Source organism: Oncorhynchus mykiss, chromosome 17 (genome assembly GCF_057628025.1).
Source record: "Oncorhynchus mykiss isolate SJ-2025 chromosome 17, ASM5762802v1, whole genome shotgun sequence".
NCBI lineage: Eukaryota > Metazoa > Chordata > Actinopteri > Salmoniformes > Salmonidae > Oncorhynchus > Oncorhynchus mykiss.
In genome coordinates, this window is record NC_143038.1 from 28,732,468 (window position 1) to 28,749,905 (window position 17,438).

Here is a 17,438-nt window from a genome sequence, read left to right on the forward strand (position 1 = left end):
GAATCCATAACCAATTCTGGCCCTGACACTCATGTTGTTCTTATACTGAGATTCTGAAGCAACTGTGATACTGTATCTAGTGTGTGTTCTAATATGGTAGTGAATGTGACATCGTGTGACATTGTGTGTGGTGGTACGAAATGGCTCAATCAGGTATGGAAGTGTTAATTCTGTTGATGCTTGTTGGATAGAGGGGGAGTTGAGCAGAACAGGCACATACTATACTGCAGAGGTAGGCAACTAGATTCAGTCGCGGGCCAATTATTGTTGGAGCGGATGGTCGTGCGTCCGGAACATAATTATACTCATTTGTACACTGCAAATTGACCACAACTAAGCCCAAAAATAAATTGTATTTGAAAATAACAATTATTTCATATCTTGATTACGTCGAGATACGATCACTTACAGTGCCTTGCGAAAGTATTCGGCCCCCTTGAACTTTGCGACCTTTTGCCACATTTCAGGCTTCAAACATAAAGATATAAAACTGTATTTTTTTGTGAAGAATCAACAACAAGTGGGACACAATCATGAAGTGGAACAACATTTATTGGATATTTCAAACTTTTTTAACAAATCAAAACTGAAAAATTGGGCGTGCAAAATTATTCAGCCCCTTTACTTTCAGTGCAGCAAACTCTCTCCAGAAGTTCAGTGAGGATCTCTGAATGATCCAATGTTGACCTAAATGACTAATGATGATAAATACAATCCACCTGTGTGTAATCAAGTCTCCGTATAAATGCACCTGCACTGTGATAGTCTCAGAGGTCCGTTAAAAGCGCAGAGAGCATCATGAAGAACAAGGAACACACCAGGCAGGTCCGAGATACTGTTGTGAAGAAGTTTAAAGCCGGATTTGGATACAAAAAGATTTCCCAAGCTTTAAACATCCCAAGGAGCACTGTGCAAGCAGTAATATTGAAATGGAAGGAGTATCAGACCACTGCAAATCTACCAAGACCTGGCCGTCCCTCTAAACTTTCAGCTCATGCAAGGACAAGACTGATCAGAGATGCAGCCAAGAGGCCCATGATCACTCTGGATGAACTGCAGAGATCTACAGCTGAGGTGGGAGACTCTGTCCATAGGACAACAATCAGTCGTATATTGCACACATCTGGCCTTTATGGAAGAGTGGCAAGAAGAAAGCCATTTCTTAAAGATATCCATAAAAAGTGTCGTTTAAAGTTTGCCACAAGCCACCTGGGAGACACACCAAACATGTGGAAGAAGGTGCTCTGGTCAGATGAAACCAAAATTGAACTTTTTGGTAACAATGCAAAACGTTATGTTTGGCGTAAAAGCAACACAGCTGAACACACCATCCCACCATGATGGGAAGATGGATGGAGCCAAATACAGGATCATTCTGGAAGAAAACCTGATGGAGTCTGCAAAAGACCTGAGACTGGGACGGAGATTTGTCTTCCAACAAGACAATGATCCAAAACATAAAGCAAAATCTACAATGGAATGGTTCAAAAATAAACATATCCAGGTGTTAGAATGGCCAAGTCAAAGTCCAGACCTGAATCCAATCGAGAATCTGTGGAAAGAACTGAAAACTGCTGTTCACAAATGCTCTCCATCCAACCTCACTGAGCTCGAGCTGTTTTGCAAGGAGGAATGGGAAAAAAATTCAGTCTCTCGATGTGCAAAACTGATAGAGACATACCCCAAGCGACTTACAGCTGTAATCGCAGCAAAAGGTGGCGCTACAAAGTATTAACTTAAAGGGGCTGAATAATTTTGCACGCCCAATTTTTCAGTTTTTGAATTGTTAAAAAAGTTTGAAATATCCAATAAATGTCGTTCCACTTCATGATTGTGTCCCACTTGTTGTTGATTCTTCACAAAAAAATACAGTTTTATATCTTTATGTTTGAAGCCTGAAATGTGGCAAAAGGTCGCAAAGTTCAAGGGGGCCGAATACTTTCGCAAGGCACTGTATGTCTCGTTTTTTATTCATGGGAATGCTTTGGAACAGATTTCATGAATTAAAATCAGTTTTAGCTTCTTTTTTTAAAAATTACAATAACTTTTGTATACATAAACTGGGTCACACTTAACATTAGTGTGATCATTTTTACTGTGAAATTATTCTTATAGTTACCAGTATTGTAATTACTCATTGTTACAATATACTTATATTGTACTTGGGAGTACAGTGGGGTTGGAGGAGAGAGGTGCGAAGGGTGGAGGGGGGTTGAGTGGGGCTCACCTCGTGGGCCAGTCCGGTTGTAAGTGGGCTATCCGAGAGGAGGCTGTCATTGGGCGAGCTGCACCCCGACACTGGAGTGCTACTGCTGCTGGGGGAATAGTCTGCAGGATGGAAGGGAGGGATAGCCAATCAGCTAAAGAGATACTGACATATAGGATAACAGATGTGTGTGTGTGTGTGTGTGTGTTAGTGGCGGTACACAAACACTAGTCCGCCCAGCACTAACACACCTGATTCAACTAATCACTTCATCAACAAGACCCTGGCCATATTCATTTGGCACCAAAGGGATGTAAACTCACTGAAATTGTCCAATAGGAAATGCTTGTTTACATTTACCGCTGAGAAAAAATATATATTCTACTTTGTGCCCTAATGAATACGACCCAGGAATGTTAGTGTTAGGCCGAGGCCAAAGTGCTCAGACACTGTGGCTACAGCACCAGGAAGAGATAGAGGTTGGTTTGATAGACGGTGTACACAACGAGGCAGGAAGAACTACGTTACCCTGAGTGTCCGGTGTTCTGTGCTTGACAGTAGGGGGAGCACTGGTTTTGCGTTGGAGAGGGTTCTGTCTGGAGTTGATGTGCTTCTTCAGTTTACTCTTCACCTTCAGGATGGGCTCCGAGGCTGAACACACACACACACACGAGCAAACATGCGCAGACGCACACAAACACGCATTAATTAACGCACACACACGTACATGCAAATACACACACACACACACACACACAAAAAACAAAAAAAAGTAGTTTGTGCCAAATATCTGAATTCCTCCTTCGCCATTCCATAACCGACCCCAACAGTATTAAACTGAAAATGGCTACAAATCCATAATGTGCTATGTCAGCATAAAGCAATAACCTTTTACATAACAAAACCCAAAACCTCTTCTACACCTCAGCTGAACAAATAACAAAAGAGTTGACAGCAGTGCCAAAAGTTTCATGTTTACTTTGGCAATGACCACAATAGGCCTAACCAAACGATCAATCAGCGAGTGGCTTAGCACAGACAAAAGACACCCATGACAGTATGGTATTGTTGTTGGATTTTAATACAGAGGTAGAGGGGTGTGTAGCCGCAAATGTCCAATGCTGCTACGGTAACACAGGTAATTAATGGCATTGCAATAGTCCTCCAGGTGACATAGTTTAGTAGGGACCACTCCTTAGTAGTACTTATGCATATAATGGAAAGAGGCCACACCTTTGCAATTGTTCAACTCTGTGACCATGGCATTGAGGACTATCTCTATCCTATTAGTTAATTTGTGCATGGTGGAAAGTTTGGCCTCTATGTCCGCACGTCATTCACACGCCCAGTCAGACAGACATGTCTGACATTCTCACACGTGGTTCATTTTACACATACTTTAGTTACGTAATCTCTCTCTCTCTCTCTCTCTTTCTCTCTCTCTCTCTCTCATTTTTCCTTCCTTGTAGGCTTGGTGACTCCCACTTTGTCTCTGTCTCTTTCTGTCTCTGTCTCTCTCTACATCAATGTTCGGTATATGTGTGTTAACATGCATCGAACTGCATAACTCACCAGACAACTACAAATGGAAGTAATGTGATATGGCTCCTTTTAAAATGAATCTGTATTGCCTTCTCAAGCATTACCTACTCTGTGTTAAAAGGCATGTAGTACCTTCATTTGCTCTGGAATACCTGGGCCGGTATTCATAAAGTGAGTATAAGTGCTAGGATCAGGTCCACCCCCCCTGTCCATGTATCTTATTCATGACGTACTCAAAGGCAAAACTGATCTTAGATCAGCACTCCTGTGCTCCAGTTTAGCCCGCCATTGATGGCAGACCCCCAAACCATTGTCAGGAGTCAACTGCATGACACCATAGTGTCACCTCATGACACCATAGTGAGAACAGGAAAGGATCTTGTTCTAACTGTACTGTACAAAGTACAAATGTCTCTACAAAGAAAGTACAAACTACATTAAAAAAATGACTCACCTGTTCTTCTGAGGGGCATGTCCTTGCGTTGGTCACATAGTGGGTGATGGACATCAGGGGTCACCATGTGAGGCTTTGGGGTCATGTCAGGATCTGGGGCCAATTCCCTAAACAGCCAGTTGAGAGTCATCCACCAAAACCATGAACAATCATTGTTAAGTGTTTGTTGTATTGTGCTGTATTGTGCTGTATCAATTTTGTGTATGTCCTGGTGACCTCACAACAATAATTTTGATGAAAATGGACAGTAAAATATTGTATTGTGAAATAATGCTTCACCTGTGGCACAACCATTGATAGAAGTTAGTGAGTCAGTCAGCCAGGCTTATTTAACCTATCACCTAATCTAATGAGTCACTCGGGCTTATCCAAATTGTCTTAGAGGTAAATCTTCCTTACTTCCATCTCTTATGAGGATCATTTGTGGGACAAGATTGGAAAGGTGAAAAGAACAAGATGGTACTCCCACCAAAGCCACGCGAGTCTAATAACAGTGTATTTTCACGAGTGGACACAGCTCTCTCGCGGTCACTTAAAAAAAAAAAAACATTTCCGTAGAAACTTTAATCAAAGTCTTTCCTGGCTTGTTTCTCACCTGTAACCCCTGGGCGTGGTGCTGCCGAAGAGGTTGGAGGCGGTCCTCTCCAGGGCGGCCTGCTCCTTCCTCTTCAGGATTTGGCTTCTGAGTTTCTGTTTCACCAGGGGACTGGCCACAGCACCTGTCCGTCAACAGAGTCACCCAATCAGAGACAAGAACCTGGAAATGAACCAAAGCTAGGCGCAGCATTCTAAATGGACTGAATCTTAATCTATTTGGGTTAGCGGAGGGACACAAACAATATATTCCAATATACCGATTTTATCTGTATTGTATAATAGCTGACAAGCAGTTTCACTCTGAGTCAAATATCTATAATCTACTAAACTAAGTACTCAATGTGCCTACCTACGATTTCAACATTAGATAAAGAGGAAAGATGCTAGGCATTTCCCTTGTAATTACTAGTCAGATCTGACTGCTATGACTTGGATAATGCAAGTTATTCAAGGACAATTTATTGAAGCTGAACTTTGAAGGGCGGGTTCTTAGGAATTTGGTGACTGACAGATAGCTAGGTCGCATTCTTTAGTAGGCACTTCCTTCCCGAAAGTAAAAGACAACAAACAACATGACATTTACAATTATTAAGTGACTTGCTTCCTTTTTCTGACTTAGGTTTCATGTGAAAATAGACTGTGACTAATTTCAAGGAACTCCCTCTGTTACAGACAACCACATTCTGAGGATCATAGTGGGGCCTCAAAAATAAACAACCGAAAACCATGTGCACAAACACCTAAACTACCTACAAGATTGCACTGCTGTCATCATACATTGCATTTCTAAAAAGACATTCATGGTCATCATAGTTTACATGGTACTGTAAGCGATCCTTATACATAACATACTGATAATGTTGCACTCATTTCTATTGCATGCCATTTTTCCTCCACACAGCTATGGGGCGCTGTAACTTACTCTGCTCGCTCTTATCCTTGTGCATCAGCTGCTGCAGCTCCTGTCTCTTCTCCTGCTCTTTCTCCTGCCGACTCTGCTCCCTGTCAAACTCGTACTGAAACGAGACCATTAACATTCCCATTCATTTGGGTGCAGTGAAGACTATATTCAGGAAGTGATATCAGTCAATGGAAAGAGAGGGATTATATGGAAAGAGGGCACACCTATCTTTGCCATTGATTTCTTTTGTGGCCGCTTTGGCAGCGCAGTTGAGGATTATTTACATTTTAAAGCAGGCTATGTTGGAAGTGTGCTCTCTATCCATCTCTATGGAAGGGATGCTCACCTGGATGTGCTGTGGCAGGAGCTGCTGGGAGTACTTGGCACAGTGCTGGGCTGAGAAGGCCCCCAGGAATGGGGGGAGGTGGGGGGCCAGCATGGCTGAGTCCGGCCCGGGTCGCACCAGCCCCTGGGTACGCAGGTCCATGGGCCGCACCGGCCGGAGTGGTGACGAAGCCTCGCGAGGGATTAGCCCATCCACTATGGAGAGAGGGAGGCAGGGAGGAAGAGAGGAGGTAAAAGAAAGAGGGAGATTATTAGTGATGAAGATCCAAGGCTTTCTTTGTTAGATTGGACAATTAGACTGGAGAATGGGTAAACTAGGAATGAACCGAAGCTGAGGTGCTGCATTCTAAGCACCAGACTGAACCACGTCATTGGTCTCCGGACTGTCCCTGCTATTGGGACAAAATCCCCCAAATAGAAAACCCTGCCATGACTCTCAAGCTCTCCCTTTCTGTCCTCTCTTTTTCTCTCTCATTCCTTTGTGTTGTTTCTTGTCACCGCCCAGTCAAGGCCCCCATGCTGATGTCCGTACCGGGCCACACTTGAAAAAGGATGACTGACCTCATGGAATAGTCTAGACTTGTGTGATGAAAACATACCAATGATGGTATGTGCACACACGCACACACACACACACACACACACACACACACACACACACACACACACACACACACACACACACACACACACACACACACACACACACACACACACACACACACACACACACACACACACACACACACACACACACACACACCATAGCAACAACCATAACCCTATCCAACACCTGGTCTTTGTCCAAGTATTTAGATGATCCAGGGCAATGAACAACTAGCTTAGAGCAAAACAAAACATGGGCTGATGATCAAGTGTAAGAGAGTATCTACTAGCTAGGCATTGCACGGCATGTCCAGTCCTTACAACAGGCCAGTCATCGTTGGATAACGTGAGTCAGTGTATGTAAAGTGTGTGTGTTGAGAGTCTGTCCATGTGTGTGTGCATTATGTACTTGACTTTAGAATAACAGTCGTACTTCATTCACGTCAGCCTGCTCTAAGGGACTTGGCCACTGACCCAAAATTGCATTCAGTGAAAGGAGAGGAAAGAGAGAAAGTGAAGAAAGAAAGGTTGCCACAAAATAACGAAAGAACTAAGGAAGTGAGGGGGAGAAGAGGGGATTAGAACAATGTGTGGCAAAGGCATTTGAGTCATATGCATGCATTTGTCACCTCTATTGAGCTTTTACCAGAAACAAGGCTAAATTTAGCCAGAGAGTGCGAGACAATAAAACCAAACTCAGTGTCATGACCCGCAACAATCGTCCCAGAAATCTTTCTGACTTATTTTGAGTCACGGGTCACTGAATGAACATTTAGTGGGCATCAAGGTTAACTACTTGTCGAATCATGAACCGTTCATGAACTGTTGTTCCTTTATTTTAGTCAGGAATTGGCCCCAGATCCTGACATGACCCCAAAGCCTCACATGGTGACCCCTGATGTCCATCATCCACTATGTGACCAACGCAAGTATATACCCATCAGAAGCACAGGTGTGTAATTTTTGTTATGTAGTGACACGTTTGTGTGTAGTTAGTGTAGGCATATAAATAATGTAAATCAACCATATAATGTGTATAGTGCAATGATGGAAGAGAACCTGACTGACAAATCATAACAAATATTGCGCATGATGGTAGCTAAATTCACGGGACAAAAAGGGGCCATATTATACTCAATAAAAATATCAACACAACATGTAAAGTGTTAGTCCCATGTTTCATCAGCTGAAATAAAAGATCCCCTACATTTTCCAAGCGCACAAAAAGCTTACTTCTCTAAAATGTTGTGCACAAATTTGTTGACATCCTTGTTAGTGAGCATTTCTCCTGTGCCAAGAAAATCCATCGAGCTGATAGGTGTGGCATATCAAGAAGCTGATTAAAAGGCATGATTTTCACACATGTACACCTTGTGCTGGGGACAATGAAAGATCACTCTAAAATGTCCAGTTTTGTCACATAACACTTCACATACATACACTACCCTTCAAAAGTTTGGGGTCACTTAGAAATGTCCTTGTTTTTTAAAGAAAAGCAATTTTTTTGTCCATTTAAAATAACATAAAATTGATCAGAAATACAGTGTAGACATTTTTAATGTTGCAAATGACTATTGTAGCTGGAAACGGCTGAATTTTTATGGAATATCTACATAGGCGTACAGAGGCCCATTATCAGCAACCATCACTCCTGTGTTCCAATGGCACGTTGTGTTAGCTAATCCAAGTTTATAGTTTTAAAAGGCTAATTGATCATTAGAAAACAATTTTGCAATTATGTTACCACAGCTGAAAACTGTTGTTCTGATTAAAAAAGAAATAAAACTGGCCTTCTTTAGACTAGTTGAGTATCTTAAGCATCAGCATTTGGGGGTTTGATTATAGGCTCAAAATGGCCAGAAACAAAGAACTTTCTTCTGAAACTTGTCAGTCTATTCTTGTTCTGAGAAATGATGGCTATGCCATGCGAGAAATTGCCAACAAACTGCAGCTCTCGTACAGCGCTGCGTACCATTCCCTTCACAGTACAGCGCAAACTGTCCCTAACCAGAATAGAAAGAGCAATGGGAGGCCCCGGTGCACAGCTGATCAAGAGGACAAGTACATTAGAGTGTCTAGTTTGAGAAACAGACGCCTCACAAGTCCTCAACTGGCAACTTCATTAAATAGTACCCGCAAAACACCCGTCTCAATGTCAACAGTGAAGAGGCGACTCCGGGAGTTGCAAAGAAAAAGCCATATCTCTGGCCAATAAAAAGAAAAGTACACAGACATTGGACAGAGGAACTCTGCCTAGAAGGCCAGCATCCCGGAGTCTTCACTGTTGACGTTGAGACTGGTGTTTTGCGGGTACTATTTAATGAAGTTTTGAGGGAGCGTGCAATTGACATGCTGACTGCACGAATGTCCACCAGAGCTGTTGCCAGAGAATTTAATGTTCTTTCTCTACCATTTCTTGTTTTAGATCATTTGGCAGTACATCCAACCGGCCTTACACCACGTACGTGTAAGTAAGCCAGCACAGGACCTCCACATCTGGCTTCTTCACCTGTGGGATCGTCTGAGACCAGCCACCCGGACAGCTGATGAAACTGTGGGTTTGCACAACCGAAGAATTTCTGCACAAGCTGTCAGAAACAGTTTTAGGGAAGCTCATCTGTATGCTCCTTGTCCTCACCAGGGTCTTGACCTTAACCAGGGTCTTGACCTTGGATACAACGCAGTTCGGCATTGTATCCAACTTCAGTGGGTAAATGCTCACCTTCGATGGCCATTGGCACACTGGAGAAATGCGCTCTTCGCGGATGAATCCTGGTTTCAACTGCCCCGGACAGATGGCAGATACCGTGTATGGCGTCGTGTGAGTGAACGGTTTGCTGATGTCAGCGTTGTGACCGGAGTGCCCCAAGGTGGCGGTAGGGTTATGGTATGGGCAGGCATAAATTACGGACAACGAAACCAATTGCATTTTATCTATGGCAATTTGAATGCAGATACCATGACGAGATCCTGAAAATGTCCCAGTTCTTCCATGGCCTGCATACTCACCAGACATGCCACCCATTGACCATATTTGGGATGCTCTGGATTGACGTGTACGACAGTGTGCTCCAGTTCCCGCCAATATCCAGCAACTTCTCACAGCCATTGAAGATGAGTGGGACAACATCTACAGGCTACAATCAACAGCCTGATTCAACTCTATGCGAGGGAGATGTGTTGCTCTGCATGAGGAAAATGGTGGTCACACCAGATGCTGACTGGTTTTCTGATCCACGCCCCTAGCTTTTTTGTTAAGGTATCTTTGACCAACAGATGCACATCTGTATTCCCAGTCATGTGAAATCCCTAGATTAGGACATCATTTCAATTGACTGATTTTCTTATATGAACCGTAACTCAGTAACATTTTTGAAGTTGTTGCATGTTGCGTATATATTTTTGTTCAGTGTAGATTCGTTTATTGATTCAACTTACACCAAGCCATGTTTAGGTGTCGAAAGGATTGAGACATTGGCTCTTCCTCCAAGCAGTTTCTATGTCCTTGTATGGAAGGCTTCATTAAAAATACTACAGATAGAAAGAAAGGACAGAAATGGAGGGTGGAGACACCTTTCCCCTCAGGGTGGGAGCGGAGGAATATGATGGAAATGTACCACAGTTTCTGAATGCCATGACAAACATTAGTCAGCAGCATTACTCACATACTTCCCGTAGGGGGCCCGTGTCCTAACACTGGCATACCCCGTTCAGCTAGGTAGGACAGGTAAGGATTAAGGGGCTCACTGTCAAAACAAATGGAAATCCTCCATCATCAAACCTTAGTGAACTATCTGTATAGCTTGCTACACAATGTCCAGCACTCTTTACCGTGACACAAGTCCACGAGTCATCTTCATAACACTTACACTACCATTTATGACCTGGTGAACAGTAGGAGTTCATTAAGACAGTATTAGTGAATAGTAGGAGTAAACAATGTTCCTATAATGTATCATTTTCTATGAGCCACCAGTTTATAATGTATGAATACACTTATAAATACCTATTAATAAGATTTGTGGTGCGTTATAATACTGGGTAGAAGAGTTACCCAAATAGCATTGGTCCAAAATGACAGTATGCAATCGTCAATGGAATTGTATTCATTATGATCGGAAAGGAAAAACTGATCCAAGATCAGCACTCCTACTCTGAGACAATTTATGAATATGTACCCCGAGTGGAGAAATGACTAAGAGAGAGACGTCTGCGAGACGGTTCAGTCAAACAGTACTTTCAGAGGGAAAACACACCCACACACGTATTACTGCAGGTCAAATATGCATGACACACAGCCCCATCACCAAACAACAGATTCCAGTACATCTGGAAAACTCTTGAAATGGGGTGTGGGGCAAGTAAGATTGAAACACCTGGAATAACTATTACATTTTAGTATAATAAACCCTCATTACGTCGCCATGAGAGCTACGGTGTGGAGTGTCTTAAGTGTGAGTAACATTGGTTCTGTGTCTGTATGTGTGTTTACATGCATGTGCGTGTTTTTTACAGACAGACAGAATGAAAGAGAGAGAGAGGATCCAGGTTGAAATTGAAAGCGGTAAGAGTGTACTGAATCTCGAGTGCATGTCTCATTCTCTCTCTCCGTCTATCACCCCATTTTATTCAAATGTGTTTAATAAGAAACATGAATGTGTTGAAAATCCATTGCATTGTCAACTTACACACAGCTCTGACAATCACACTTACTCCACCAGACATGCCACCAGGGGACTTTTCACAGTCCCCAAATCCAGAACAAATTCAAGAAAACGTAAAGTATTATATAGAGCCATTATTGCATTGGAACTCCGTTGCGTCACATTATTGCTCAAATGAACAGAAAACCTGGTTTCAAAAAACAGATAAACCAACACCTCACGGCACAACGCCTCTCCCCTATTTGACCTAGATAGTTTGTGTGTATGTACAGTGGTTCCTCCTTTAGAAGTTGTGAGCTTACACCTTGGGACTTAGAGGTAATTTGTGGTTTTGTATGGTACCCTGTGTCACCGCTTCATTGCTCCAGACCAGCGCAAGGCGGAGTTAGAGCACTGATTATTCTTTTGGGTCCTACTGTGTCTCTAACTGACAATAAATGGGCGACATAAACCTAAATAGAAACTGATTGTGCACGACTTCAGTATTACTTACTAACACTGTAGTTACACTAAGGTTTTTCTTATTTGATTTTGTTAGGATTATTTTGCTCTTACTGTTGTACCCACTCCCAACCGGTCACATTGTACAGTGCCTGAGTGGTGCAATGGTCTAAGACACTGCATAGCAGTGCAAGCTGTGTTGCTACATAGTCTGGTTCAATACCCGTGCCATCCTCGACTGGAAGACCCAAGAGATGACTGTAGGTTTTTCGATTTTCTCCCTCCAAAAACAGAAATCATTCTAAATAACAAACTGGTTTTTATTTACAAATTAGTAACAATGTCTCACCCCATGTTCAAGAATGGCCTTTTTCTCACTCATTTTACATTATTTGAAAACAAAATGATCTCCAAAATATTTAAGGGGCTTTGCACTAATAATAGCGCCAACTAGGGAAATATTCCTGCTGTTCTGTTCTTAGTGCAAGTCTCCACATTCAAACTAAAACAATGTAACTAATAATGGCATCTTTATGCTTCATTAATAAAATAATGATAAAAATACTCTTTCTAAATGCTGATGTTTATTTAGTTATGGATACATAACGAATTACTATGGGAACAAATATCCCTGAATTACAGAAATATCCTCCAATCCTCTGTATGTAATTATTGGTTTAGAGTCATGCCATATTTCTTCGAAATTACGTGACTCTCCACCAATAACATGAGTCTCACTAGTGTTGAGTAATATGCTGTTAAAAGTTGTGTAGGTCATATTTATTAAAAGAGCATTTTGGAAGTTAGAAGCAATAGCCTACTTTTTCAGCACCGTTTCGAGCTGCTCTGAGACAAGCATGGTAACTGGTCTTGATAAATCAATGCTATTTTTATTTTCACTGAATCTCCGTTTGGGTATTGGTTAGATTAGGGTGTAGAAATGTTATGCTCTTAGTGTAACCTTTATTTAACAAGGCAAGTCAGTTAAGAACACATTCTTATTTACAGTGCCTTGCGAAAGTATTCGGCCCCCTTGAACTTTGCAACCTTTTGCCACATTTCAGGCTTCAAACATAAAGATATAAAACTGTATTTTTTTGTGAAGAATCAACAACAAGTGGGACACAATCATGAAGTGGAACGACATTTATTGGATATTTCAAACTTTTTTAACAAATCAAAAACTGAAAAATTGGGCGTGCAAAATTATTCAGCCCCCTTAAGTTAATACTTTGTAGCACCACCTTTTGCTGCGATTACAGCTGTAAGTCGCTTGGGGTATGTCTCTATCAGTTTTGCACATCGAGAGACTGACATTTTTTCCCATTTCTCCTTGCAAAACAGCTCGAGCTCAGTGAGACTGGATGGAGAGCATTTGTGAACAGCAGTTTTCAGTTCTTTCCACAGATTCTCGATTGGATTCAGGTCTGGACTTTGACTTGGCCATTCTAACACCTGGATATGTTTATTTTTGAACCATTCCATTGTAGATTTTGCTTTATGTTTTGGATCATTGTCTTGTTGGAAGACAAATCTCCGTCCCAGTCTCAGGTCTTTTGCAGACTCCATCAGGTTTTCTTCCAGAATGGTCCTGTATTTGGCTCCATCCATCTTCCCATCAATTTTAACCATCTTCCCTGTCCCTGCTGAAGAAAAGCAGGCCCAAACCATGATGCTGCCACCACCATGTTTGACAGTGGGGATGGTGTGTTCAGCTGTGTTGCTTTTACGCCAAACATAACGTTTTGCATTGTTGCCAAAAAGTTCAATTTTGGTTTCATCTGACCAGAGCACCTTCTTCCACATGTTTGGTGTGTCTCCCAGGTGGCTTGTGGCAAACTTTAAACGACACTTTTTATGGATATCTTTAAGAAATGGCTTTCTTCTTGCCACTCTTCCATAAAGGCCAGATTTGTGCAATATACGACTGATTGTTGTCCTATGGACAGAGTCTCCCACCTCAGCTGTAGATCTCTGCAGTTCATCCAGAGTGATCATGGGCCTCTTGGCTGCATCTCTGATCAGTCTTCTCCTTGTATGAGCTGAAAGTTTAGAGGGACGGCCAGGTCTTGGTAGATTTGCAGTGGTCTGATACTCCTTCCATTTCAATATTATCGCTTGCACAGTGCTCCTTGGGATGTTTAAAGCTTGGGAAATCTTTTTGTATCCATATCCGTCTTTAAACTTCTTCACAACAGTATCTCGGACCTGCCTGGTGTGTTCCTTGTTCTTCATGATGCTCTCTGTGCTTTTAACGGACCTCTGAGACTATCACAGTGCAGGTGCATTTATACGGAGACTTGATTACACACAGGTGGATTGTATTTATCATCATTAGTCATTTAGGTCAACATTGGATCATTCAGAGATCCTCACTGAACTTCTGGAGAGAGTTTGCTGCACTGAAAGTAAAGGGGCTGAATAATTTTGCACACCCAATTTTTCAGTTTTTGATTTGTTAAAAAAGTTTGAAATATCCAATAAACGTCGTTCCACTTCATGATTGTGTCCCACTTGTTGTTGATTCTTCACAAAAAAATACAGTTTTATATCTTTATGTTTGAAGCCTGAAATGTGGCAAAAGGTCGCAAAGTTCAAGGGGGCCGAATACTTTCGCAAGGCACTGTACAAGGACAGCCCACTCTGTCGGGAAATTGAACCCAGGTCTCCTGCGTGCTCGCAGGACACTGGATTCTTTAGCTAAATAGCCCAGTACTGTACTCCCAACCATCACGTTGTACAGCACCATATTTTCCATTCCACCCTGACAGAAACCCAGAGGGGTTTCCATCATTACAGTAGTAATGGACAGCTGGTGGCATTTTGAAAACAGGTTTTCAAACACTAAATTAGCAGAACAATAGACTCTTTATAGCCCGGCTACTGTCGATGTGAACATCCCCCTACCTGCGATGTATTCGATGCTTAAGTACTCTGAAGTGTTGCATTTCTAACTCAAAACAGCAGTACAGTATTTCTTCATCAACATCTTTATGCTTTCGTTAATAAAATAATGATAAAAATACGCTTTCAAAATGCTGATGTTTATTTAATTATGGATACATTTACTATGGGAATAAATCAGTGAATTACAGAAATATTGTAACAAAGTTGTCTAATGAAGGTAAACAAATGGTTGCTTATTGGAAAATAAACACATGGTCAAACACATGGTCACGTCAAACACATGGAAAATAAACACATGGTCAAACACATGGTCACGTTGTACAGCACCATTATGGCTATTAGCAGGACTATATTTTGGCCTTTATGGGTGGCGCACAATTCTCCCAGCGTTTCTCTCCCTCTAAAAACAGAAATACATGTTTTGGCCTTTACAAATATTATTTTGGCCTTTATTCAGATTACAATCGCTCTCTTTCGAAATAACCTCCAAAATATCGTTATATATTATCAAGCTGATGACAGGCACCTACATAAAGCTGAGTGACTCACCCAGTCATGGCTCGATGACTCACTCATTCAACATTCTTTTGTACAGTCTTTAATAAAGAAATGTTTTGGTTATTCTGACCTGGACACCATGTACAGTATTATAATAGCCCGTTATGGGCTATTAGCAGGACAATACTGTATACCTTTACCAACACCTCTCTGTATTTTGATACTTTGTGGATAGGGGCTCCGGAGTGGATGGGGGTTCCTGCAGTGCAAAATGGGTTGCTACAGGTTCGATACCTGTGCCGGCCGCCACCGGGAGACCCATGAGGTGGCTTTTGATTTTAATTTAGAATCCTCCAATCCTCTATATGTAATTATTGGTGGAGAGTCACGTCATGTTTTTCGATATACTGTAGGTCTACCGTAGGCGACATGGAATCATGTAGTAGCCAAAAAAGTGAACATATATTTTAGATGTTAGATTCTTCAAAGTAGCCACCCTTTGCCTTGATGACAGCTTTGCACACTCTTGACATTCTCTCAACCAGCTTCATGAGGAATGCTTATCCAACAGTATTGAAAGAGTTCCCACATATGCTGAGCACTCGTTGCCTGCTTTTCCTTCACTCTGCGGTCCAACTCATTCCAATCTCATTCCAATCTCAATTAGGTTGAGGTCAGGTGATTCTGGAGGCCGGGTCATCTGATGCAAAACTCCATCACTCTCCTTGGTCAAATAGCCCTTACACAGCCTGGAGGTGTCTCACTGGTGTTGAGTAATGTGCTGTTAAAAGTGGTGTAGGTCTTATTTATTTAAAGAGCATATTGAAGTTAGAAGCAATAGGATTTGAAGCAAAAGCCTACAACTATTTCAGCACCGATTCGAGCTGCTCTGAGACAAGCAAGGGAACTGGTCTTGATAAATCAATTAGATTTTTATTTTCACTTAATCTCCATTTGGATATTGGTTAGACTAGAATTAGAAAATGATGGTGCAGAAAAGTTATGCTCTTAGTGTAACCTTTATTTAACTCAGCAAGTCAAATTCTTATTAACAAGGACAGCCTACTCCTTCCTCCCCATCGGGGAATTGAACTCTGGTCTCCCGCGTGTCCGCATTCTCTAGTACAGTCATTATTGAAGGCTATCAAATACTTCTCAAATATGGCCTCTGGTGGTCAAACTAGCGCCAACTAGCATTAATGGCACCAACTTACCATAGAATTCTGCGGCAACATGCAAGCTGCGCCGCAGTACGCTGCAACTTTTAGGAGGAAGGAGGAACCACTGTATAGATATGTAGGCTACGTAGTTCTGTTCTTGTCTATTAATGTTATGTATTATGTAATGTTTCATGTTTTGTGTGGACCCCAGGAAGAGTATCTGCTGCTTTTGCAACAGCTAATGGGGATCCTAATAAAATTCCCCAAAAACCAAATACCCCTCTCTCTGGGCTGTCACTTGCACCCTGCCTTAAATATCAGTGAGGTAAGACTCAACCAGGATGCCAGACGAGGATGCCCAGGTGTGACCAGCATCACCTGATCTTATTCCATCCAGACACATTGGTATTTCTGTGAACTCACATCAGTGTGTGCATGAGTGAGTGTGTGTGTTTATGTGTGTGTGTACAGCTACAGTACATGTTTGTTTTCCATCTCGATTTGGGTATTTGAAGAAGTAGGCACTTCAAGATTCAGTGTGGTACTTCAGTATGGATACATTTATTGACGTTGCCATTTCTCTTCATGCTTGAGAACAAAAACAGCTACTACAGGAATTACCCAAAGGCGTGAGAACACTGTGTATTACCAGCATAAAGAGATGTGTGTTTTCAGAGGAAATGGTCGGACACACACACACACACACACACACACACACACACACACAGCAGACGAATATAAACAAAGCGTGAGCCCACTGATTTATGCTAGGGCTGGGCGGTATACTATATACCGGTATTAATTCACAGACCGGCTTGAATTTGACTTTACCTTCTACAACGGTATTTCAATGTTTGGTTTGTTAAATGTGATACGCAACTCTGTCCGTTTTTATAGTTTACTCGTGTGCTACTTGAGTAATCTCTCTCCTTCTCATGCTGCTCTATGTCGCTAACCATGCCAAGCCCTGCCCCCTGTCACTCAAGGAGAGAGCAGTTGCTCAACCACGGAGTCACTGAGAAATGTCTTGCCTTTCATTTTGCCTGGTCAGATGGATGCAACAATGTTGGTGACATGCTGCTTTTCACAAGCGTTCTATAATTACACTATTAGTTTG

General features: G+C 42.0%; 1 protein-coding gene and 1 long non-coding RNA gene across 4 annotated transcripts in view; one reads left to right on the forward strand and one right to left on the reverse strand.

Annotated features, from left to right (window-relative positions):
• Nucleotides 1-17,438, forward strand: part of LOC149975892 (uncharacterized) — a 144,153-nt gene that overhangs the window by 78,103 nt on the left and 48,612 nt on the right. The window lies entirely within an intron of this gene.
• The window catches only part of LOC110493950 (histone deacetylase 7), a 93,986-nt gene that overhangs the window by 48,825 nt on the left and 27,723 nt on the right, over nt 1-17,438 (reverse strand). For all 3 annotated transcript variants that reach the window (XM_021568570.3, XM_036949967.2, XM_021568572.3), the window contains 6 exons: nt 6,047-6,240; nt 5,722-5,815; nt 4,798-4,921; nt 4,203-4,309; nt 2,735-2,857; nt 2,228-2,328 (listed from right to left, as the gene is read on the reverse strand). In XM_021568570.3, coding sequence (XP_021424245.3) covers nt 2,228-2,328; nt 2,735-2,857; nt 4,203-4,309; nt 4,798-4,921; nt 5,722-5,815; nt 6,047-6,187 — 690 coding nt within the window. In that variant the 5' untranslated portion in view covers nt 6,188-6,240. The remainder of the gene's footprint in view (nt 1-2,227; nt 2,329-2,734; nt 2,858-4,202; nt 4,310-4,797; nt 4,922-5,721; nt 5,816-6,046; nt 6,241-17,438) is intronic.